This window comes from Diabrotica virgifera, chromosome 6 (assembly GCF_917563875.1).
Source record: "Diabrotica virgifera virgifera chromosome 6, PGI_DIABVI_V3a".
NCBI classification, from domain to species: domain Eukaryota; kingdom Metazoa; phylum Arthropoda; class Insecta; order Coleoptera; family Chrysomelidae; genus Diabrotica; species Diabrotica virgifera.
Genome location: NC_065448.1, coordinates 80,992,588 through 81,014,997, shown reverse-complemented (window position 1 = coordinate 81,014,997; position 22,410 = coordinate 80,992,588). Strand labels below are relative to the sequence as shown.

The following is a 22,410-nucleotide window of genomic DNA, read 5'->3' as shown; positions in this document are numbered from 1 at the left end:
ATATGCAAAAAGAGGGAAAAAGTTATGTGACTTTATAGACGAGTGGGGCCCAATGTTTTTGATAATGCTGAAAACGAAAATGTGGTTTATTTTGAATTTTAAGTGGAGGAACATTGTCATAATCGCAATTTTAGCCTAAAAATAAAAAAAATTAAATCACGTTTTTCTTAAAATTAAAAGTTGCACCATTTGTTTTGCTATACTCAGTTTCATTCACAATGCACTGGATCGGGGTGATTTTGTGGGTGCACTTTTCTTTGATCTTTCAAAGGCATTTGATACTATAAACTTAAGAGTTGCTATAGAGAAGTTAAAAAATATTGGTTTTCGGGGTCAGTTCTCATTATGGCTGTCATTATATTTACATTCTAGGAAAATTCTCGTTAAACTTAATGACTGTCGATCATATTATGGTGCTTTTTATATTGGGGTTCCTCAGGGTTCAATACTGGGACCTTTTATATTCATATGCTATGTTAATGATATGCCCAGATATGTCAGTTCAAATAACAGATTTATGTATGCAGATGACACAACTATTCCTACATCTGCTTCAAGTTTTGAGGAATTAACTGTCTTACTGAATGTTATATCAGAAAACTTTACACGATGGTGTAAAAAGAATGCTTTGCTTGTTATTGCCAAAAAGACCTGTTATTGCTAAAAAGAATGCTTTGGTTGTTATTGTATGCAATTCTACTATAGATCTAACTCAAGTCATAAGTTCTCTATCAAAGTAAATGATAGCATAGTTCATTCTATAACTACCACTAAACTTGCGGGTTCGTATCTAGATAGTAATATGAGCTGGGAATCTCAAATTAATCACGATTGCAAAAAAATAAATAGTAGCTATTACGCAATTTTACAATTAAAAAGTTTTTTTACAATTGAACAGTTATTGAATATTTATTATGCAATTATTGTGTATTCTCACTTGGCCTGTAATATAAATCTTTGGGGTAGTGCTGTGAGTGCTGCAAGAGTATTTGTCTCTCAGAAAAGGATAATTAGATTAATTTGCCATACAGGTATTCATGTCGACAATATTTTAAAAAATATAACATTTTAACAGTACCTTCTATTTATAATTTTAAGTGTATACTATATGTAAAATCTAATATAACTACGTTTCATTCAAACTATTATTATCATCAGTACCACACTAGACAAAATGATTTTATAAGACTACCAAAACATAATAATGGACGATACGAAAAATCCCAGTATTATATGGGTATAAGACTTTTCAATCTTCTTCCCAATAGTATTAGATTTGAAATAAACCCAAATAAATTTCGAGGCAAACTAAAATCGTACCTATTGCAAAATTGTTCCTATAGTGTAAGCGAATATATGGGTGATGTAAATAATTAATTCTATGTACTGTTTGTATTTTATGTTATAATAATTTTTAGGTGATATTTTATATATGTATATACTTGTATTTTAAACTGACGTATCCTACCTATATCATGTAAATGATCTTGCAGGACAAATAAATTATTCTATTCTATTCTAAAAAAAAATTTTTTTTCTTTGTACTCTATATTTCAACATAAACTTTAAACAGCTAAGTTTCAAATTTTGTCACTCAACTTTTGCAATTAAACTTTGCATATCAGGTATCTGCGCCTTTTACTTAAAAAAATCATAACTTTTATTGTAATAAGACTGAAAGATTAAAAGAGACCTATTGTCTTCATGTGAGAGATATATACTATAAAAATTTCAGAAAAAATTATTAAAAGGGAACAGAGTTGTAGTGAGTTACAGCAAAAAACTTGATTTTTTTATTTTTAGGGTAAAATTGCGATTTTGACAATGTTCCTCCACACAAAATTCAAAATAAACCTCATTTCCGTTTTCAGCGCCATCAAAAACATAAAGTGTGACCAAAATTAGCCATTCAACACACCGTGGTCAGTATCTCGAAAAATAAGCGTTTTTTGGGGTGTGTCGCTCGTCCATAAAGTCACATACCTTTTTTGCTATTGAATATTTTGGCTTTAAATTTTCCATAAAACTTCTTCATGACTTATGCTTTTATGTTGTGTTGGTTAAAATTATAAACTAAAAAGTTTGCCACTCAACTTTTTTCAGTAAACATGAAACTAACGAAATCCGACGACAAAATGTTTAAAAATTAACAACTCCCCTCTATATTTTTTTAAAAATTTCACGAAAATCTCATTGTTATCTAAATTCTTCAGAAATATTACGGTAAAATTTTCAAAAGGGAATATTTACAGCCATCAAAGACACAGCGAGTTAAATTTGAAAAATCATCAAATCAGCACTAGCGACCATCTGCTAACAGTAAAAATACTGATTGAAAAGTTGATTAAATCCCAATATACATGGCATTCACAGACTTCTGAAAAACGTTTGACAGCATAGAACATTGGCCAATCAAACACTCACTACAGAGCGGCAGAATTGATTACAGGTACACAGACTTAATACCAAATATACAGGATGTCTCGAAAAGATTGGTCATAAATTATACCACAGATTATGGGGTCAAAAATAGGTTGATTGAAGCTCACTTACCTATATACAATAGTGCACACAAAAAAAGTTACAGCCCTTTGAAGTTACAAACTGAAAATCGATTTTTTTTCAAATATCGAAAACTCTTAGAGATTTTTATTGAAAATGGACATGTGGCATTCTTATAGCAGCAACATCTTAAAAAAAAAATAAAGTGAAATTTGTGCACCCCATAAAAATTTATGGGGGTTTTGTTCCCTTAAACCCCCCAAACTTTTGTGTACGTTCCAATTAAATTATTATTGTTGCACTATTAGGTAAACACAATATTATTTTTAAAACATTTTTGCCTGTTAGCACTTTTTGGATAAGACAGTGTTTATCGAGATATTTTGAATATTTGTCTAATCCACCACATATTTTTATATGGTTAAGTACGATTATAGAGAGCTGTTAATAATCTGAAAATTTATTTATAATTTACATTATTAGGTACATTTAAAAAAGAATCCACATCTCGATAAAGGTGACTTATCAAAAAAAGACTAAGAGGCAAAAAAGTTTTAAAAACACTGTGTTTAGCTAATGGTACCACAATAATAGTTTAATTGGAACGTACACAAACATTTGGGGGGTTTAAAGGAACAAAACCACCATAAAATTTTTATGTAAACATATGAAAAAGAAGTCGCATCCCGATAGAATTTGGCTTATCTAAAAAATACCAAGAAACAAAAAAGTTTTAGAAACGTTGTGTTTAACTAATGGTACCACAATAATGAATTAATTGGAACGTACACAAAAGGTTGGGGGGGTTTAAGGGAACAAAACCACCATAAATTTTTTATGGGGTAGACAAATTTCACTATAATTTTTTTTCAAGATGTTCCTGCCATAAGAGTGCCCCATGTCCATTTTCAATAAAAAATCTCTTATAGTTTTCGATATATTGAAATAAATCGATCTTAATTTTGTAACTTCAAAGGGCTGTAACTTTTTTTATGAGCACATTTGTACTAAGGTAAGTTAGGTTCAATCGTACTATTTTTGACCCCACAATGTGTGGTATAATTTATGACCAATCTTTTCGGGACACCCTGTATATAAAAACGCTAGTATCACAATAACATTGAAGGACGAACACGCTACAGAACCAATAAAATTGGAAAGAGGAGTCAGGCAAGGAGACACAATATCGCCAAAATTTTTCAATCAGGCTATGAAAGACATATTTAAAAAATTAAAATGGGAAAAATACAGAATAAGAATAAATGTAGAGCTCTTAAGGTATGCAGACGGTATAGTCCTGGTAACAGATAAGAAGGGAGAGTTACAAAATATGGTTAAGGAACTAGATAGAAAAGCGACAGAGGAACTATAGTAAAACCAAGACTATGACAAACCAAGAAGACAAATTACAAATAGAAGTCAAACAGAATAAATAAGAACAGCTGGCAGAATATATATACCCGGGACAGATAATAAAGCTGAACAGGGACAATCAAACGAAGAAATAAAAAGAAGAACTAGATTAGCATGGCTATCATTTGGTAAATTATCATATTAATAAATAAAAAATACTCTCAATATATCCGAACGAAAGTATTCAACCAGTGCATTTTACCAGTTATCACATAATATGGCTCACAAACAAGGACTTTCACAGAGAAGAACACCGACACGATATGAGCAATTCCAAACGATTTCGCCGAGTTTTGTGGACGAGGTCCTCGGATTTGTACTAAATTTTAGTATGTCATTGTACCTCTGATAATTTTAGCCCTCTAGGTCTCTTAGGGCCTGAGATAGGGGCCCTGAAAAGGCCTAAAATTGAATTTTTAAAGGTTTTGAGCGTTATTTTTAAAATATGATATGTCGAAACTTTTTGAAGAAAATTTAATTTTTGAAACTGATTTTTTTTTGTCATGCTTCTAATATTCACAAGTAAATTTTCAAATTTCTAAATATTAAGCGTAATTTTGGGAAATTAATTAAGTGGGTAAAATTTTGGCAAATTTTGAAAAATTGATATTTTTTTTATCTTTTTCATTCTATTGCCAAATTTATACGCGACGTCGAAGGATCTTTTGCAATATCTTATTTTTAAGGTATTAAGGCAAAGTTTAAAATGGTTCTAGGTATTTTTTTTATATTGAAAGGCAGCGAAGATATATGCATTTGAGCAGGGCCGTTTTTGTGCAAAACAGCGTTTTTTGGAATTTTCAGCCTAGTGCAACTTTTTTCTTCCTATTTTTTTGGCCTGAATTTTTCTTTGGGAGTATTTCTTTACATGTGTAATAATCTCTAGGTACGGAATTTCTTGGCCCGGCCCTCTAAGTCTTCGTTTTAAATCCATGAAAAATCAAGATTTTTTTGTACTGAATAACTCAAATTACCTAGTTTGTAGAACTCAGTTTAATAGATTCGAATAATATTCTATGCTGTATGCTCGCCCCTCTTAGATAAATTATTCCGATTCGTTTTTTTTTGCTCAAACAGGATGCCAGGGCCTCGATTTTTGAGCCTTCGCTCCGTTATCGAACGTATCCGCTTCGTATCTGTTTAGCGCATACGTTTGATAACGAAGCGAAGGGTCAAAAATCGAGGCCCTGGCGGTATCGCTGTCGGAAAATTGTTTAAATAATTTTTTTTTAAACAAATTAAAAAAATAATTTTTTTTTAGTTCAGACATTTTTTTTAGTTTCTTTGGTTCATTCTGAGCAAAAAAGATCTCTTGTAATTTTTCTCTAAAATTTATTGTTGTCGAGTTATACGCAATTTAAAATTTGAAAAACGTGAAAACGGGAATTTTCAAGGTTTAATAACTCGGTTAAAATTATTATTATGGAAGTCACAAAGTGACCAAAACAAAGTTTAAAATCCACCCTACAAGATTTTGAAGAAATTTTTGTCATTATTTTATTACGAAAGTTGTTATTTTTAAAAAATTACAATGAGCGCTAAGCTTGTATTTCGCGCGCACTCACCACTCGCCTCAATACGCGCTCGATGCTCATTATTGATAATTAACAATAACAGCTTCTTAATAAAATAAAGACAAAAATTGATTTAGGATCTTGTAGAAAGAGCTTTAAACTTTGATTTGGTCACTTACTGACTTTCACAATGATAATTTTAACCGAGTTATTAAGCCTTGAAAATTCCCATTTTCGCGTTTTTCAAATTTTAAATTGTGCATTACTCGACAACAATCAATTTTCTAGAAAAATCATAAAAAATCTTTTTTGGTCAGAATGAACCAAAGAAACTAAAAAAAATTTGTCTGAAGTGAAAAATTTTATTTTTTTAATTTGTTTAAAAAAAAATGATTTAAACAATTTTCCGACCGCAATAGCGCCTGGCACCCTGTTTGTGCAAAAAAGCTGAATTGGAATAATTTACCTAACGGGGCGAGCATACAACCTGGACTATTATTAAAATCCATTAAACTGAGTCCTACAAACTAGGTAATTTGAGTTACTCATTACAAAAAATCTTGATTTCTCATGGATTTTAAACGAAGTTTTAGAGGGCCGGGCCAAGAAATTCCGTAAATATAGATTATTATAAATATAGAGAACTACTCCCAAAAAAATTTTTAGGTAAAAAAAATAGGAATATAAAAGTTGCACTAGGCTGAAAATTCCAAAAAACGCTGTTTTTGCAAAAATGGTCCTGCTCAAAATGCACATATCTTCGCTCCCTTTCGAGATAAAAAATATACCTAGAATTATTTTAAACCTTGCCTTAATACCTTAAAATAAAGTATTGTAAATGATCTTTCGACATCGCGTTCAAATTTGACAATAGAATGAAAAATATAAGAAAAGATCAATTTTTCAAAATTTGCTTTGCACTTAATGAGTTCCCCAAAATTAAGCTGAATATTTAGAAATTTGAAAATTTATTTGTTAATACTAGACATCAAGAAAAAAAAATCCAGTTTTAAAAATTAAATTTGCTTCAAAATGTTTCGAGATATCGTAATTTAAAAATAACGCTCAAAAAGTTTAAAAGGTCAATTTTAGGCGTTTTCAGGACCCCTATCTCAGGCCCCATGAGACCTAAGAGGCTATAATTCTCAAGAAAATATTTTTTAATGAGATACAATAACATACTAAAATTTGGTACAAATCCGAGGACCTCGTCCGCAAAACTCGGCGAAATCGTTTGGAATTGCTCATATCCAAAACACAAAGAGCAATGGAAAGACAGATACTGGATATCGGTCTTAAAGACAGGAAAATAAACTCATTGATCAGAGAAAAATAGAGATAAACGGTGTATCAAGTCAGATTGCAAAAATTAAATGTAACTTTGCCGGTTACACTCTGCGGCAAAACGATTAAAGATGGAATAAGCGAATTCAACACTAGCGATCATAGGAACAGAAAAGAACAAGAGGAATACCATAGATGAGATAGACGGACGCCTTAAGAAAACAGTAGGAAAGGACTGGATGCAGATCGTTCAAAATAGAGATCAATGCAGATTAACAGGAGATGCCTATGTCCAGGAATAGGCGTTAAAGGCTGATTGGATAGATAGAATTATGCTGCCAAACGTTCAAAAACAAATATAATGAATAAAAAATACTTACCCTTGCGAGATGTTACGAGGGTGCTACCAACAAGGGTAAACAGTATAACTGACTTTAAATTGAACAGCGCCATGTTCACTGAAACATTAAGTTGAGATTATCCATTTTGAGTTGTATATATACCCAGCAGATTACCGCAAATACTGATTATGAGGATAACGTGTCTGTGAGAACTAACTGTTTAATAAATTCACAAAAATTTTCGCGGTTTTTGTATCAATGTGTCCATGATGATAAAAATATATTTTTTAATAAATTCATATTATTGTCTTTAACATCATTTTTTGATAAAGGTTATGAAAATAAACTCAAAAAACAGATGTACCTATTATGTATCCCGAAATAGTAAATCTACAATGCAATAGTCATTCCTAAACCAGAGAATTTAGCACCAAAAACACCGGAATGAATGATTTTTAAATACATGTCAGTATATTAAGGGGGCAGATGCAAAATCTTGGTCATATGCAATTAAAATGCATTAATTTTTTTTGAATCCCGAGAAAACTAGTCAATATTTTTGAAAAATCTAAACGCAGATTGAAAGATTACATTATTACCGAGGGTCAAAAGTCCCCTAGAAAAAATAGAAGTTTCGTTTAAATGAAATATTTGCATTAAAAATCAAACTAAATTTTCTCTTTTTTCATCCCTGTAACTTATTAAGTAACATAAAAATTATAGAAGTTTTAAAGGACTTTTGGCCTCAGTAATAATGTAATATTTTATTTAATTTATGTTGTTCTGAAGCTATTTCCTTGTGGCATTTTTATGATTAATTATTTATATGGGAAATAAGCCACAATTAAAATGAAAAAAAATAATTTTATTAACGTTTCGACGCCCAAATCGGGTGCCGTTGTCAAAATACAAAATACTACTAATGGAAACAAAAATGTTGTTGCTTAGTAAAAAAAATTCTTCTAATAATTTATTTAATTTGACTCATTTATATCGGCAATTCAGATACATATGATACATTTTAAAGTAGAAGACTTTAAAATGATATTGCCAATATGAGTTGCGTTCCTGGGACGACTTTACTGAAAGATAGTTCATTCGATTACATGAAATCAACCCCAACTCAAGAATATCCGTCACAAAAAAAATCATAGCATGTGATCTGTCTTTAAAAAGACAACCACATGCAACGGTGACATTAAAATTCTAGTGTTAGAGATCTCATAGTAAATCACGAGGGAAAACCAGGAAAAACCTCGTGATACTATCCCGACATCGTAAGTATTTGGTCTTACATTTAAATTACTCTCAAAATTAATACCAAATTCTGACTTTACTATAATTTTGTTTAAATTATAAATAATATCAATAATATATGGATATATAAGTAATACTAAAATATAAAATATGTACTAATTCGACTATTGACTTATTAATTGTGGTATTTTCTTTCTATTGACTTCCTCTTTCAGTATGGGTATCCACATCCTACTGCATTCCACCGAGGAATTTGCGACACAATTTGTCTTTTTAAAGACAGATCACATGCTATGATTTTTTTTGTGACGGATATTCTTGAGTTGGGGTTGATTTCATGTAATCGAATGAACTGTCTTTCAGTAAAGTCGTCCCAGGAACGCAACTCATAAATATTGGCAATATCATTTTAAAGTCTTCTACTTTAAAATGTATCATATGTATCTGAATTGCCGATATAAATGAGTCAAATTAAATAAATTATTAGAAGAATTTTTTTTACTAAGCAACAACATTTTTGTTTCCATTAGTAGTATTTTGTATTTTGACAACGGCACCCGATTTGGGCGTCGAAACGTTAATAAAATTATTTTTTTCATTTTAATTATGGCTTATTTCCCATATAAATAATTAATTATTTAATTTAATTCTGCGATTAAATTTTTCAAAAATATTTATTAGTTTTCTCAGGATTCGAAAACAAATGAATGGATTTAAGTAGCATTGGACCAAGATTTTGCGCCTACCCCCTTAAGGGCCATGTTTTTTATTAGGGTTGATATTCTTCTTCTTTTTAACTCAGGCCAGACTCGTTAGTCTCTGGCACTTGGTCATAAGGCCTTTGTAACATACCTTGTTTTTTTTCGTAAGCTCTAATAAGTTCTGTGGCCTCAACGAAGGCCATCAGTTTTCGTATTGGTAGTTCTAGGATCTCTTCGGGTTCAAACCTCAGTTGGCCATTGAATTCCTGCCTTACGTCACTTAACAAACTGCAATGGCAGTTTAGTCTTCCATTTCGCACTTTCTGCACCATGGCCCATTCACCTTACCTAGTTTGTATAGGTGATTTCTTAAACGGCAATGTCCAGTCACCATTTCAGTGACCGCTTTAATCTCTCCTTTTTTGAGTTTCATCAAACTGTTCGAGAGTTTTTTATTAAATTTATTGTTCGAGAGTTATTTTCGTGATTATTTTTTAGTCTGGACTTTCCCTTGATTGGCTCTCCATTTATATTGATGGTTATTTATCAGTCATCTCTGAACCTCGCTTTTCGTAGCACCTTTAGTGATGCTAAAGCCTAAATTTATTACAGCCTCTCATTTCATACAATTTTCAGTTATTTTCAAAAAAGGCATTTTTTCAAGATTAATAAAACATTTTACTTTAAAACCAAACTTTTTCAAAAATAAGCACTTTGAACAGATAAAACTTATAAGTTATAAGGTATTTACGTGGATCATAATAGTCCAGAAAGCCACTGCGCATCTGCTAGGAAAAATATTCCGATTCGGATTTTTTGCACAATCTTACTCAAAAAGGACCCCTTTTAACAAATTTGCATGTTGCCAGGACCAAAAGTGGGTCAAAAATTTTTTAAACGTTTTTTTTTGTTTTTTTCCTAAAATTATTTTTTTTTGCATGGAACAAAGTTTTTTTTAGGTTTTTTGGATCATTCCAAATAGAAAAGGTCTTTAGTGACTTTGCTCTAAAGTTGATAGTTTTTGACATATAAGCGATTAAAAATTGAAAAATTGCGAAATCGGCTATTTTTAACCCTCAAAAACCATGTGAAAAACTGAAAATCTGAATGTTGACAAGGTAAGTAAATATTCTTTAAACATCGATTGATGAAATCCCGAAGAGTTTTTTGCAATACAATATTCAGAACTCCTTTGTTTTTTAATTGTTAATCAAGAGTGTGCGACACTACTTTCCACCCATGTGTATCCAGTATGGTGCAAATGAAAGGAATAAATTCGTTATTTCGTAAACCGGCGATTTTAAGGAAAAATCCCGAAACAGGTCGATTTTTATTTTTAGCGTAAAAAAACAAAAAAAAAAACGTTTAAAAAATTTTTGACCCACTTTTGGTCCTGGCAACATTCAAATTTGTTAAAAGGGGTCCTTTTTGAGTAATATTGTGCAAAAAATCCGAATCGGAATATTTTTCCTAGCGGATGCGCAGTGGCTTTCTGGACTATAAACCGGAGATAGAGTCACTTCACAGAACAAATCATAGAATAATACCAGGCCGGACAGACCGAGACAATCTATCTATTATTGACCAGTTATTCAATGTAAAACAAATATAAGCTAAACCCTGGGAACACAACATAGATATCTAGCAAATCTTTGTAACCAAACCAAAACTTTTAAGACATATGATAGAGTGATAGAGTATCGCTATGCTCTGACAAGGGCTCACGGAATTAGACGGAGGATATTAGAGGAGATTTAGGGGTGGAATTAATCGATACCAAAATAAAAAATAGTGCGCATAGAATATTAAGGCAAGTAAGTCGAGATGACAATCATAGGCCAGGGTAATAAGACAAAAATATACCCTGTTCGTGACACTTTAGCAGCCAGGGTACTGAAGCGTTTTTTCAACAGGTAATACATATAGGAAGAAATTATAACTATTTCCTGCGTAGGATCTGGCGGCCATTTTTATTTATAAACAATTAACTGTCATAAAATGGCATTTCCCCCTTTTTTTTCAAATCAATGGAAAACAGTGAAACTTATGATTTTTTAGTACAAATATCTTCGAGATAATGGAAAAAGCTTTAAAATGACGTATTACAAAGTTTGATATACTCATTTATTGTTAATATAATTGGGAAAAAAGGTCGGAATTGCAAGAAAAAATATTTTCTTAATACCTGCTGTAAAAATTAGTGCACTTTGAAATTTTGTCAAGGTTTTGAGGGTTCTTTGGTGCTTAATATGTGATAAAAATTACAAAGCGATTCATTCAATTGTTTAAATTTTATTCAAATTGTTTATCCCAGAGAGCATTTTTTTGCAATAATATAAGTAATAAAAAAATGACCTTAGAACCATTCCACAGGTGTCAAATGAAAGGGCATGAGCTACATTTTCAACATGGTTTAAAAATGTGAATAAAAAATGCATTTATTAGTAATAAATAATTATGCAAAATTATCGTCAATTTTTCTTTATAAACTTTTTGAATAACGTTTTCCAAAAAAATTAACTTTTTTACCCTGTTTTAAGTGCACAACTACCAAGTAATGTTATCTATATCATAATTGATAAAAAATTGTAATAAATATGTATAATTCCCTATATAAAAATATTTCTTAATAAAAAGTTTATTTTGCATAATAATGTATTACTAATAAATGCATTTTGTATTCACTTTTTTTAAACTAAGTTGAAAATATAGCTCATGCTCTTTCATTTGACACCTGTGCAGTCGTTCTAACGTCATTTTCTTATGACTTATGTTATTGCAAAAAAAATGCTCTCTGGGATAAACAATTTGAATAAAATTCAGACAATTTAATGAATCGCTTTGAAATTTTTATCACATATTAAGCACCAAAGAACTCTTATTTGACAAAAATTTCAAAGCTGTACACTAATTTTTACAACAGTATTGCGAAATTAATTGTTTTTGCAATTCCGACTTTTTTCGAAATTATATTAACAATAAATGAATATATCAAACTTTTTAACACGTCATTTTAAAGCTTTTTCCATAATCTCGAAGATATTTGTACTAAAAAAACCATAAATTTTTCTGTTTTCCATTTATTTGAAAAAAAAAAGTGAAAAATATCCTACCCAGGAAATAGTTACAATTTGCTCTTATAGGTATTAACTGTCGAAAAAACGCTTCAGTACCCTGGCTGTTCAAGTGTCATGGAAAAAACTTTATTACCCTGGGCTATCACCCAATACGAAAATTTGTTAAGTTTCGAGTTCTTGCAAGGAGTGAGAGAAATGCCACATAATATGGTGAGGAGGAGGAGATATCTCCCTGGTAGGAGATATTTAGGCAAAACTCGTCTGTGAAGTAGACTAAGAGCCGGTATAGGTGAAATTTGCTAATTATTTTAGGCACAATAAGACACTATAACTTAAATAGTAAAACCTAAAGAAAACGTATGAACACGGTACCGTCACTTTTTAGGGCACATGCGTCGACAGTAGCGCAAACTTTCCACTTATGGACGGGATAAATAAATTAAAAAGGGCCCTCCTTAACCCCAAAAATTCAATTTTCTTATTTTTTAAAGTTCTATGTGAATGTGATTAAAAAAATAAGACTTAGCTTAATTTTAACCCATCACCCCTTCCCCTTTCGCCCAAAATCAAAAACTTCATTCTCCGGCTTAATATTTTTAGGTGGGATGCAATGAATTTTAGTATTTGAAAAAATTCATATAGTTAATAGGCATATTTGACTTACAAAAAATGTCTATTTTTTATAGATCCGTAGGTTGAGTGTACATAGCCTCAAAAAATAAAAAAAAAATTTAGAAACAAGCGTATAACTTTTTTGGATTTGGCTCGCAATAAAATACGTTCTTGCGAAAGACCGTCTGAAAACGTAGTTTTTTTGTCGAAAAATAAACATTTTCACTCGCAAATAACTCGAAAAGTATTGACTTACATAAAAAACTCTATAGAACGAACGTTGCTTATAATCAGTCAATTTATTTCCCGTTCTATTAACTGGGTTATAAAAGCATTTTGGTAGAATTGTGGACTGTGGGTTAGGCTGCTGTTGCTCTGAGCGCCTCAATTGATGAAATCGATTTATCTCTGAAAGATAATAGGCATACCCGTTTTCTTTTTCAACGGAAACATTTCGTTTATAAATTCGCAAAGTCTGTGTGTTATTTCGTTGCCGCTCCTGCAATACTCAGATCAGAGTTATCGATAGATCCCTATGTAGTTTTTTCTTTTGAATCCAAATTTGAAAACGGCATTTCGATATCTCTAACCGTCTTCGAGATAATCGACCTCAAAATCTAAAATGTGAAGTCACAATCCATTTATTTTCTGCCGACACACTATACGTCAGCTGAAATCATCGCTGTAGGCTAGTTTTTTTAATCTCGATTTATTAAGCAAAGCCTCTGAGCAAAGCACAGGTTATTTATATTTGAGTTTGACACTTCGTGAATGTCAACTAAATTTTAAATTAAGTAGGTACTAATAAAATATCAATGACATTTGATACTGAATTTAATTATTATATAAAATAAATAAAATGTTTAAAAATACAATTTGAGTATATTTTAAAAGCAATAATTTATTTTTATTAACAGCTTTAAAAAGGTTTATGTGAGTATACGGCCCCCCGTTAATGATAAATGGACTGTTCCATTTGTTGCTAGACTCGACACAACTGACTAGTGATTTTAGTAGGTAATTTTTTTGTTTTTTGCGAATTTTGCCAAAATTGGCAAAATTACTGATTATTTAGTACTTATTAACTATTTAGTAATTATTTTTTTGCCAAATTGGCAAAATTATTGACTAAAATCACAGTTGTGTCTGAGTTTAGCGAACCGACTATATGAAATAATATTGTTTGGAATAAAAAATGATGGTCTCATATGTGCAATTACATTCTTCTAATGGAAAAAAATATTTGAAGATTTTTCTCAAATTATGGATACCAACAACATTTTCATTTATAACTCTTTTATTTTTAATTTGACGAAGAAAAGTTATTCTTCATAAAAATATCTTCATTTTCTAAGATTTACGATGCCACCATCATATATAAAATTTTATTAATTTTATACGAGGTATGTCAAAAAAATATGAATTTCGATAAAGAGTAAAGTACCTTTATACAGTTCATGTAGTTCATGTAGTTCATAACATTTAAATTAGAATGATATAATTGCACATTAAAACATAACTATTAATTCTAAACAACTTTTCATAATAGCAATTTTCCATATTATGAATTAAAATACGTAAATAAACAAAGTTTTCGTTATGATAATGCTCGCATTATCAGCTTGTTCTAAATAGAAGCGTTTTGGAGGTACATATTAAAAAAAAACTAATTACAAGACGCCATTTTCAAAGAGCTCTAGCTTCCTTAGGAAGCATTTTCGGACTAGGTGAACTGGGTTAAATTGTCTTAAAATTATTATAAATCTTAAGTCTTGACATTTGTCAAGACATTTGTCAGGGAGTTTCTGGACACCTGTATAAGGATAGTATTAACTGATATAAATATTGCATTATACAAAGTGTTGAATTTGATAGTATTTCAGATGTGTTATTTTGACTTTTATCAGAAAGAAGTGGATTATAAAGTCGAAGAAATATACATATTTAAAATTATCTGTATTTTGTGGCTTAAAATATAATATACTTTAATATTTCTTGTGTTGTTTATTATAGTCCAGGGTAATAAGGTTTTTTCCATGACACTCGAGCAGCCAGGGTACAGAAGCGTTTTTTCGACTGGTAATACCTATAAGAGCAAATTTTAACTATTTCCTGCATAGGATCTGGCGGCCATTTTTATTTATAAACAATTAAGTGTCAAAAAATGGCATTTTCCCTTTTATTTTCAAATCAATGGAAAACAGTGTAACTTATGGTTTTTTTAGTACAAACAGCTTTGAGATTATTGAAAAAGCTTTAAAATGACGTATTACAAAGTTTGATATACTAATTTATTGTTAATATAATTGCGAAAAAAGGTCTGAGTTGCAAAAAAAAATAATTTCGCAATATCTATTGTAAAAATTAGTGTACAGCTTTGAAATCTTTGTCATATAAAGGTTCTTATGTGATAAAAATTTCAATGCGATTCATTTAATTATTTAAATTTTATTCTTTTTATCCCAGAGAGCATTTTTTTGCAATAACATAAGTCAGAAAAAATGACGTTAGAACCATTCCACAGGTGTCAAATGAAAGAGAAGAGCATGAGCTATATTTTCAACTTGGTTTAAAACAAGAGAATAAAAAATGCATTTATTAGTAATAAATAATTATGCAAAAGTATCGTAAATCTTGCCTTATAAACTTTTTATTTTTTTATATAAGAAATTATATACAGGGTGTAACGAAAATACAGGTCATAAATTAAATCACTTATTCTGAGACCAAAAATAGTTCGAATGAACCTAATTTACCTTGGTACAAATATGCACATAAAAAAAGTTACAGCCCTTTGAAGTTACAAAATAAAAATCGATTTTTTCGAATATATCGAAAACTATTAGAGATTTTTTGTTGAAAATGGACATGTGGCATTCTTATGGCAGGAACATCTTAAAAAAGAATTATAGTGAAATTTGTGCACCCCATAAAAATTTTATGGGGGTTTTGTTCACTTAAACCCCCCAAACTTTTGTGTACGTTCCAATTAAATTATTATTGTGGTACCATTAGTTAAATTCAATATTTCTAAAACTTTTTTGCCTCTTAGTATTTTTTCGATAAGGCAGTTTTTATCGAGTTGCGTCTTCTTTTTTAATATGTTTACATAAAAATTTTATGGGGGTTTTGTTCCTTTAAACCCCCCAAATGTTTGTGTATGTTCCAATTAAACTTTTAATGCGATACCATTAGTTAAACACAGTGTTTGTAAAACTTTTTTGCCTCTTTGTATTTTTTTGGGAAGGCACTTTTTATCGAGATATTACTTCTTTTTTAATATGGTTCAAAATATACCTAAAAATGTAAATCATAAATAAATTTTCATATTATTACCAAGTCTCCATAATCGTACTTAGCCATATACAAATATGTAGTGGATTTGATAAATATTCAAAATATCTCGATAAAAACTGACTTTTCGAAAAAGTACTGAGAGGCAAAAAAGTTTTTGAAATATTGTGTTTAACTAATGGTACTACAATAATAATTAAATTGGAACGTACACAAAAGTTTGGGGGGGTTAAAGGAACAAAACCCCCATAAAATTTTTATGGGGTGTCCAAATTTCACTATAATTTTTTCTTAAGATACTACTACCATAAGAATGCCACATGTCTATTTTCAATAAAAGATCTCTAATAGTTTTCGATATATTGGACAAAATCGATTTTCATTTTGTAACTTCAAAGGGCTGTAACTTTTTTTATGTGCACATTTGTACTAAGGTAAGTTAGGTTCAATCGAACTATTTTTGGTCCCAGAATATGTGATTAAATTTATGACCTGTATTTTTGTTACACCCTGTATATTCATTACAATTTTTTATCAATTATAATATAAATAACATTACTTGGTAGTCGTGCACTTAAAACAGGTATAAAAGTTATTTTTTTTGGAAAAAGTTATTCAAAAAGTTTATAAGGAAAGATTTACGATACTTTTGCATAATTATTTATTATTAATAAATGCATTTTTTACTCGCTTTTTTTAAACCAAGTTGAAAATATAGCTCATGCTCTTCCATTTGACACCTGTGGAATGGTTCTAACGTCATTTTTTCTGACTTATGTTATTGCAAAAAAAAATGCTCTCTGAGATAAAGAATTCGAATAAAATTTAAAAAATTGAATGAATCGCTTTGAAATTTTTATCACTTATTAAGCACCAAAGAACCCTCATTTGACTAAAATTTCAAACCTGTTCACTAATTATTACAACAGTTATTGCGAAAATAATTTTTCTTGCAATTTCGACTTTTTTTCGCAATTATATTGACAATAAATGAGTAGGTATATCAAACTTTGTAATATGTGATTTTAAAGCTTTTTCCATAATCTCAAAGATATTTGTACTAAAAAAATCATAAGTTTCACTGTTTTCCATTGATTTGAAAAAAAAGGGAAAAATGCCATTTTTTGACAGTTAATTGTTTATAAATAAAAATGGCCGCCAGCTCCTACGCAGGAAGTAGTTACAATTTTTGTTTCCATAGGTATTACTTCTCGAAAAAACGCTTCAGTACCCTGGCTGCTGAAGTGTCACGAACAGGGTATATTTTTGTCTTATTACCCTGGCCTATTAGTGCTATTTTTGTATTATGTATAAATCAAAAAACCGAAATATGCCTAATCAGTTATAAGCAGTATCGAAGGCCACTTTTTACATATCAGTAACACATTTCCTGCTAAAATTCAAGTCAAAGTTCGCACATGGACTTACTACACTTAACCGCAAAAGTTTTTCACTACCAAAAAATTTCATTGTTTTCGTAGTTGATGTTCACGTTAAGTGGATAGGCGCAAAATCTTGGTCCACTGCTATTTAAATACATATTAATTTTTTTCGAATTCTGAGAAAATTAATAAATATTTTTGAAAACTTTAAACGCATAATGAAAGATTACATTATTACCGAGGGCGGAAAGTCAACAGTCAACTAGAATAAACAAAAAGTTTCTTTTGAATGAAATATTTGAAATTAAAAATCACACTAATTTTTTTTCTTTTTTTCACTGTAACTTATTAAAATAAACATTAAAGAAGTTTCAAGGCCATTTCGGCCCTCGGTAATAATGTAATCTTTCATTCTGCGTTTAAATTTTTCAAAAATACATATTACTTTTCTCAAGATTCGAAGAAATTGAATGCATTTAAATAGTATTGCACCAAGATTTTGCGCCTATCCCCTTAGCGAATAAAGGGGTTCCGCTATTATTTTTTTATTTTGAGATTGTTTCTTGGTATTTATACTGTTGGGCAAATGTTCTAGACTTGCCCTAATTTACACAGTGGTACGGTATCATTTATTTTATCGCCAACCGTCACTAAAGTCATTCATTATTGTACTCATTTGACACCACTTGCGGCAGTAAAGTAACACTTTATTGTACTGAAAGAAGAATTTTACTTTATCTGCCGCGATTAATCAAAATAAACTGAGATTGAGTGTAAGTTATCGATGGTAGTAATCGATTATTTATTTGAGTGAACTTAAAATTTATTTACTTTAATTATTAAAAATATTGTACAAAATTTACGTTATTATTAATTAAAATGTCAGAAATTGAAATTCTGTAGTATTTTGCAATTATATTCATAAAACATAAATTAAAACTTTACAGATTTAGTAATTAGGTACTTATTCAATATTGATAACAATTATCGATTAAACCTCGAAATCGGCCATCATGCAAAAGCTTTCTGCCATCGTCATTACTGTCACACGAAATTTTTATTTCGTCTAAAATTAATAAAATTCTTAAATATTTTAAGTTTTGTATTAATGCAAATACAAATTGTATATTATGAAATGGTGTTTTTGTTAATTGGATTATATGTATATAGGACAGTGACAGATATTAATGATTATTTCATTCATAGGAGATTCTCACCAATAGAAAGCTACAGAAATAAAAATTAAACTGATTATTTCATTTATAGGATATTCTGACCAATAGAAAGCTACAGAAATGTAAATTAAGAGGAAACAGTAGCGATCAACAGGTAGCGAAAACGCGTTCCAAGATTGCGGCTGTAATTTTAAATATTCTTTCGAGATATTTATCACACGTATTCGTAATATAATAAAGAATGGCGGTACAGAGCCCAATTTGAAAAATATGTGAAAATTACTCTGTAATTAAATACAATATTAAAAAAACGAGCCTGTACCGCCATTAAGAAGAACAAAAAAATACACTTTCTTCAAATAAACTTTTTTATCCGATGCCTAGATTTTGTGTCATTTTGGAACTACTAAAATTTTTTACTTCATTAGTAGTTCCAAAATGACACAAAATCTAGGCATCGGACAAAAAAGTTTATTTGAAGAAAGTGTATTTTTTTGTTCTTCTTAATGGCGGTACATACTCGTTTTTTTAATATTGTATTTAATTACAGAGTAATTTCCACATATTAATATATTTTTCAAATTGGGTACTGCTCTGTATCGCCATTCTTTATTATATTACGAATACGTGTGCCAAATATCTCGAAAAAATATTCAAAATTACAGCCGCAATCTTGGAACGCATTTTGGCTACCAGTTGATCGCTACTGTATCACCTTAAGCTGATAATTTTTGATAATTTTCCGTCGTCAAGCATATTTCGTCGGATGCCCTTAGTTGCTACGAAAAAATACATTCAGTGAGATTAATGACAATTAATGTTTTAAAAATTATAAAAGTGATGATTTTCAACCGTTATAACAACTGTATGTTTAATTGTACTAATTTGTACTTACATAAATAAATTACAATAAAATTTTGGTTTTGAACAGTTTTATTCATGAAATAATCGCAACAAATTGCACTCGATCTCTAAAATTAATATAGAACTTTTGCCCTCGTGGCACTTTGACATAATTTCACTCGCCTTCGGCTCGTCAAATTAAAACTGTCAAATTGTCGCTCGGGAAAAATTCAATAATTTTAGAGCTCTTGTGCAATTAACTACTACTAATAATTTTTGATAATATCCCTTTGTCAAGTATATTGCGTCAGATGCCCTTCGTTGCTAAAGATACATTCGGTGACATTAATGAAAATTAATGTTTTAAAAATTATAAAAGTGATGACTTTCAACCGTCAAATATTTATAACAACTGTGTGTTTAATTGTACTAATTTGTACTTACATAAATAAATTACAATAAAATTTTGGTTTCGAACAGTTTTATTCATGAAATAATCGCAACAAATTGCACTCCATCTCTAAAATTATTATCGAATTTTTGTCATCGTTACACTTTGACATAATTTCACTCCACTTCGGGTCGTGAAATTAAAACTGTCAAAGTGTCACTCGGGAAAAATTCGATAATTTTAGAGCTCTTGTGCAATTACTACTGATTATTTCATTCATATGGGATTCTAACCAATAAAAAGCTACATAATCTAAATTAAATCGATAATTTTTTATATTTTCCCGTCGTCAAGTATATTACGTGAGATGCCCTTCGTTACTACGAAAAAATACATTCAGTGACATTAATGATAATTAATGTTTTAAAAATTATAAAAGTGATGCCTTTCAACCGTAAAATATTTATAACAACTGTGTGTTTAATTATACTAATTTGTACTTACATAAATAAATTACAATAAAATTTTTGGTTTTGAACAGTTTTATTCATGAAATAATCGCAACAAATTGCAATCTATCTCTAAAATTAATATAGAATTTTAGAGCTCTTATGCAATTACTACTGATAATTTGTTAGCAAATATATTTATTTAGATTTTCTACTATTCATCAAGGGAAAAGCAACTGCGCTACGGTAGGCCACACTTCATAAACATAACGTAATTATTAACGTTATTTTTAATTTTTGGTATTTTATTTTAAGTGTTAAAATTGGTTTAATATTTAAATAAAAATACGATTAAACTGTTTAAAATATATTTATTTCGTTGAAATCATAATAATAGAAGTATAACATCTCACGTGCGTACCAAGTACACACACTCTTTTTTCATTAGGATGTAATTAAGTAAGTGTTAATGTTTTTTATGATTGGCGATAAAATTTTGTATGCACCACGTCAGTAAAGACTCTTTATCGAACTCGTCTGTTATTCGCCTTACTCGCTAGGCTCGCTCGGCTCATAATATCAGACTCGTTCGATAAAGAGTCACTTTACTGACTTGCTACATAAATAACTAATACCTTAGTTTGATCTACCAATAGTAGATTTTCTCTGTCTCTGGCTACTTTTTCATTGAGTTGGTTGAGCGTGAAGATATGGTCGATGCAGGGTCTTACTTGTCGGAATCCTGCTTGTTGTTCGATCTCTGAAGGTGTATATTCATGTTCTATTAGAGTTTTTAAAGTTTTTATAAGTTGTAGTTATAATCGTCCAAAGGTGCTGGTTAGGTTTTTATGTATTGGGGTTATCCACCCTGTTGTACAGTTTCCTGGTATGTTATATACATTTGTGCAGATATTGAAAATTAAGGTTATTAATTTGGTCAATTTTGCAGTTCCATTTTCTTCAAGTTCCGCTGGGATCCCTTCTGGACCACATGCCTTTTTATTTCTTAATGACTTTATGATTCTCTCAACGAATTCGTCATTACATTCTGCCTCTTGGCTATTTAAATTAGAGTGCTGAGGTGATGTATTTATGTATTCCTGTCTATTTTCTTAAAGCTCTTCTTTGTAGTGGGTTTTCGATTTGTTTAAATCAATAATTGAAGGTTTGTATTATTTTTGTTATTACTTCTTAGATTCCGAATGAACCTCCAAGCATCTGATGATCTGCTTGCACCACGTTGACATTTCACTTTCTTACAGCTCTGTTCCCAGGTATCGTTTTCATTCTCATATGAATGCTTCTTCTATACAGTGAGGACGTTTGGAATTAAATTGATAAATTCATTTTCTCGAGAATGGGTGACTCTGGAGATACATCCCGAAACAGGTTGATTTTTATTTTTAAATCATAATTATCGCATACATATCGTACTAGTGACGTCATCCATCTGGGCGTGATGACGTAATTGATAATTTTTTTAAATGAGAATAGAGGTCGTGTGATAGCTCATTGGAAAGGTTATCCAATGATCTATTCACTAATATAAACATTAACATATTTATTTATACAGAGCGTCAAAAAATTTAATTCGCAATACATTTTACTGTCGTCCGAAAACAGGAACAAATGTTTATTTGATAAATAAATATTATTTTTCGCTTAAATTCAATATTAAAGCTGCCACCCACCTGCCTCTTAACAGTTTGACCATTTAATTTAAGCGACAAGCAATGTTTGTTTCTTAAATTAATATTTTTTATGTTTTCTAATAGCAGTAAAATGTATTTTGCATTAAACAAATTACATACATTCTTATTTTTGTCTCAACTAATTTAAATAAAAAAAAATTTTTGGGCACCCTGTATAAATACTTATGTTAATGTTTATATTTGTGAATAGAGAATTGAATAACCTTTCAAATGAGCATCACTTCCCCTATTGACCCACTTGACCCCTATTTTCATTTAAAAAAAAATAATCGATTACGTCATCACGCCCAAATGGATGACATCAATTAGTATGCCAAAAAATTATAAGTAAAAAATAAAAATCGACCTGTTTCGGGATTTATCTCCATATTATAGTCGCCCATATTCGAGAAAATGAATTTATTTCAGCTTCAACGTCCTCACTGTATATTTGGTGAAATAGTTTTGCATTTTTTAGTTGTGT

At 30.1% G+C, this 22,410-nt stretch overlaps 2 protein-coding genes across 4 annotated transcripts in view; one reads left to right on the top strand and one right to left on the bottom strand.

Annotated features, from left to right (window-relative positions):
* LOC114335755 (perlucin) overlaps window positions 1–7,249 on the bottom strand; it is a 60,754-nt gene extending 53,505 nt beyond the window's left edge. The window contains exon 1 of the mRNA XM_028286051.2: window positions 7,094–7,249. Coding sequence (XP_028141852.1) covers window positions 7,094–7,166 — 73 coding nt within the window. The 5' untranslated portion in view covers window positions 7,167–7,249. The remainder of the gene's footprint in view (window positions 1–7,093) is intronic.
* LOC126886472 (uncharacterized) overlaps window positions 1–22,410 on the top strand; it is a 614,879-nt gene that overhangs the window by 92,462 nt on the left and 500,007 nt on the right. The gene's annotated exons all lie outside the window — the stretch shown is intronic.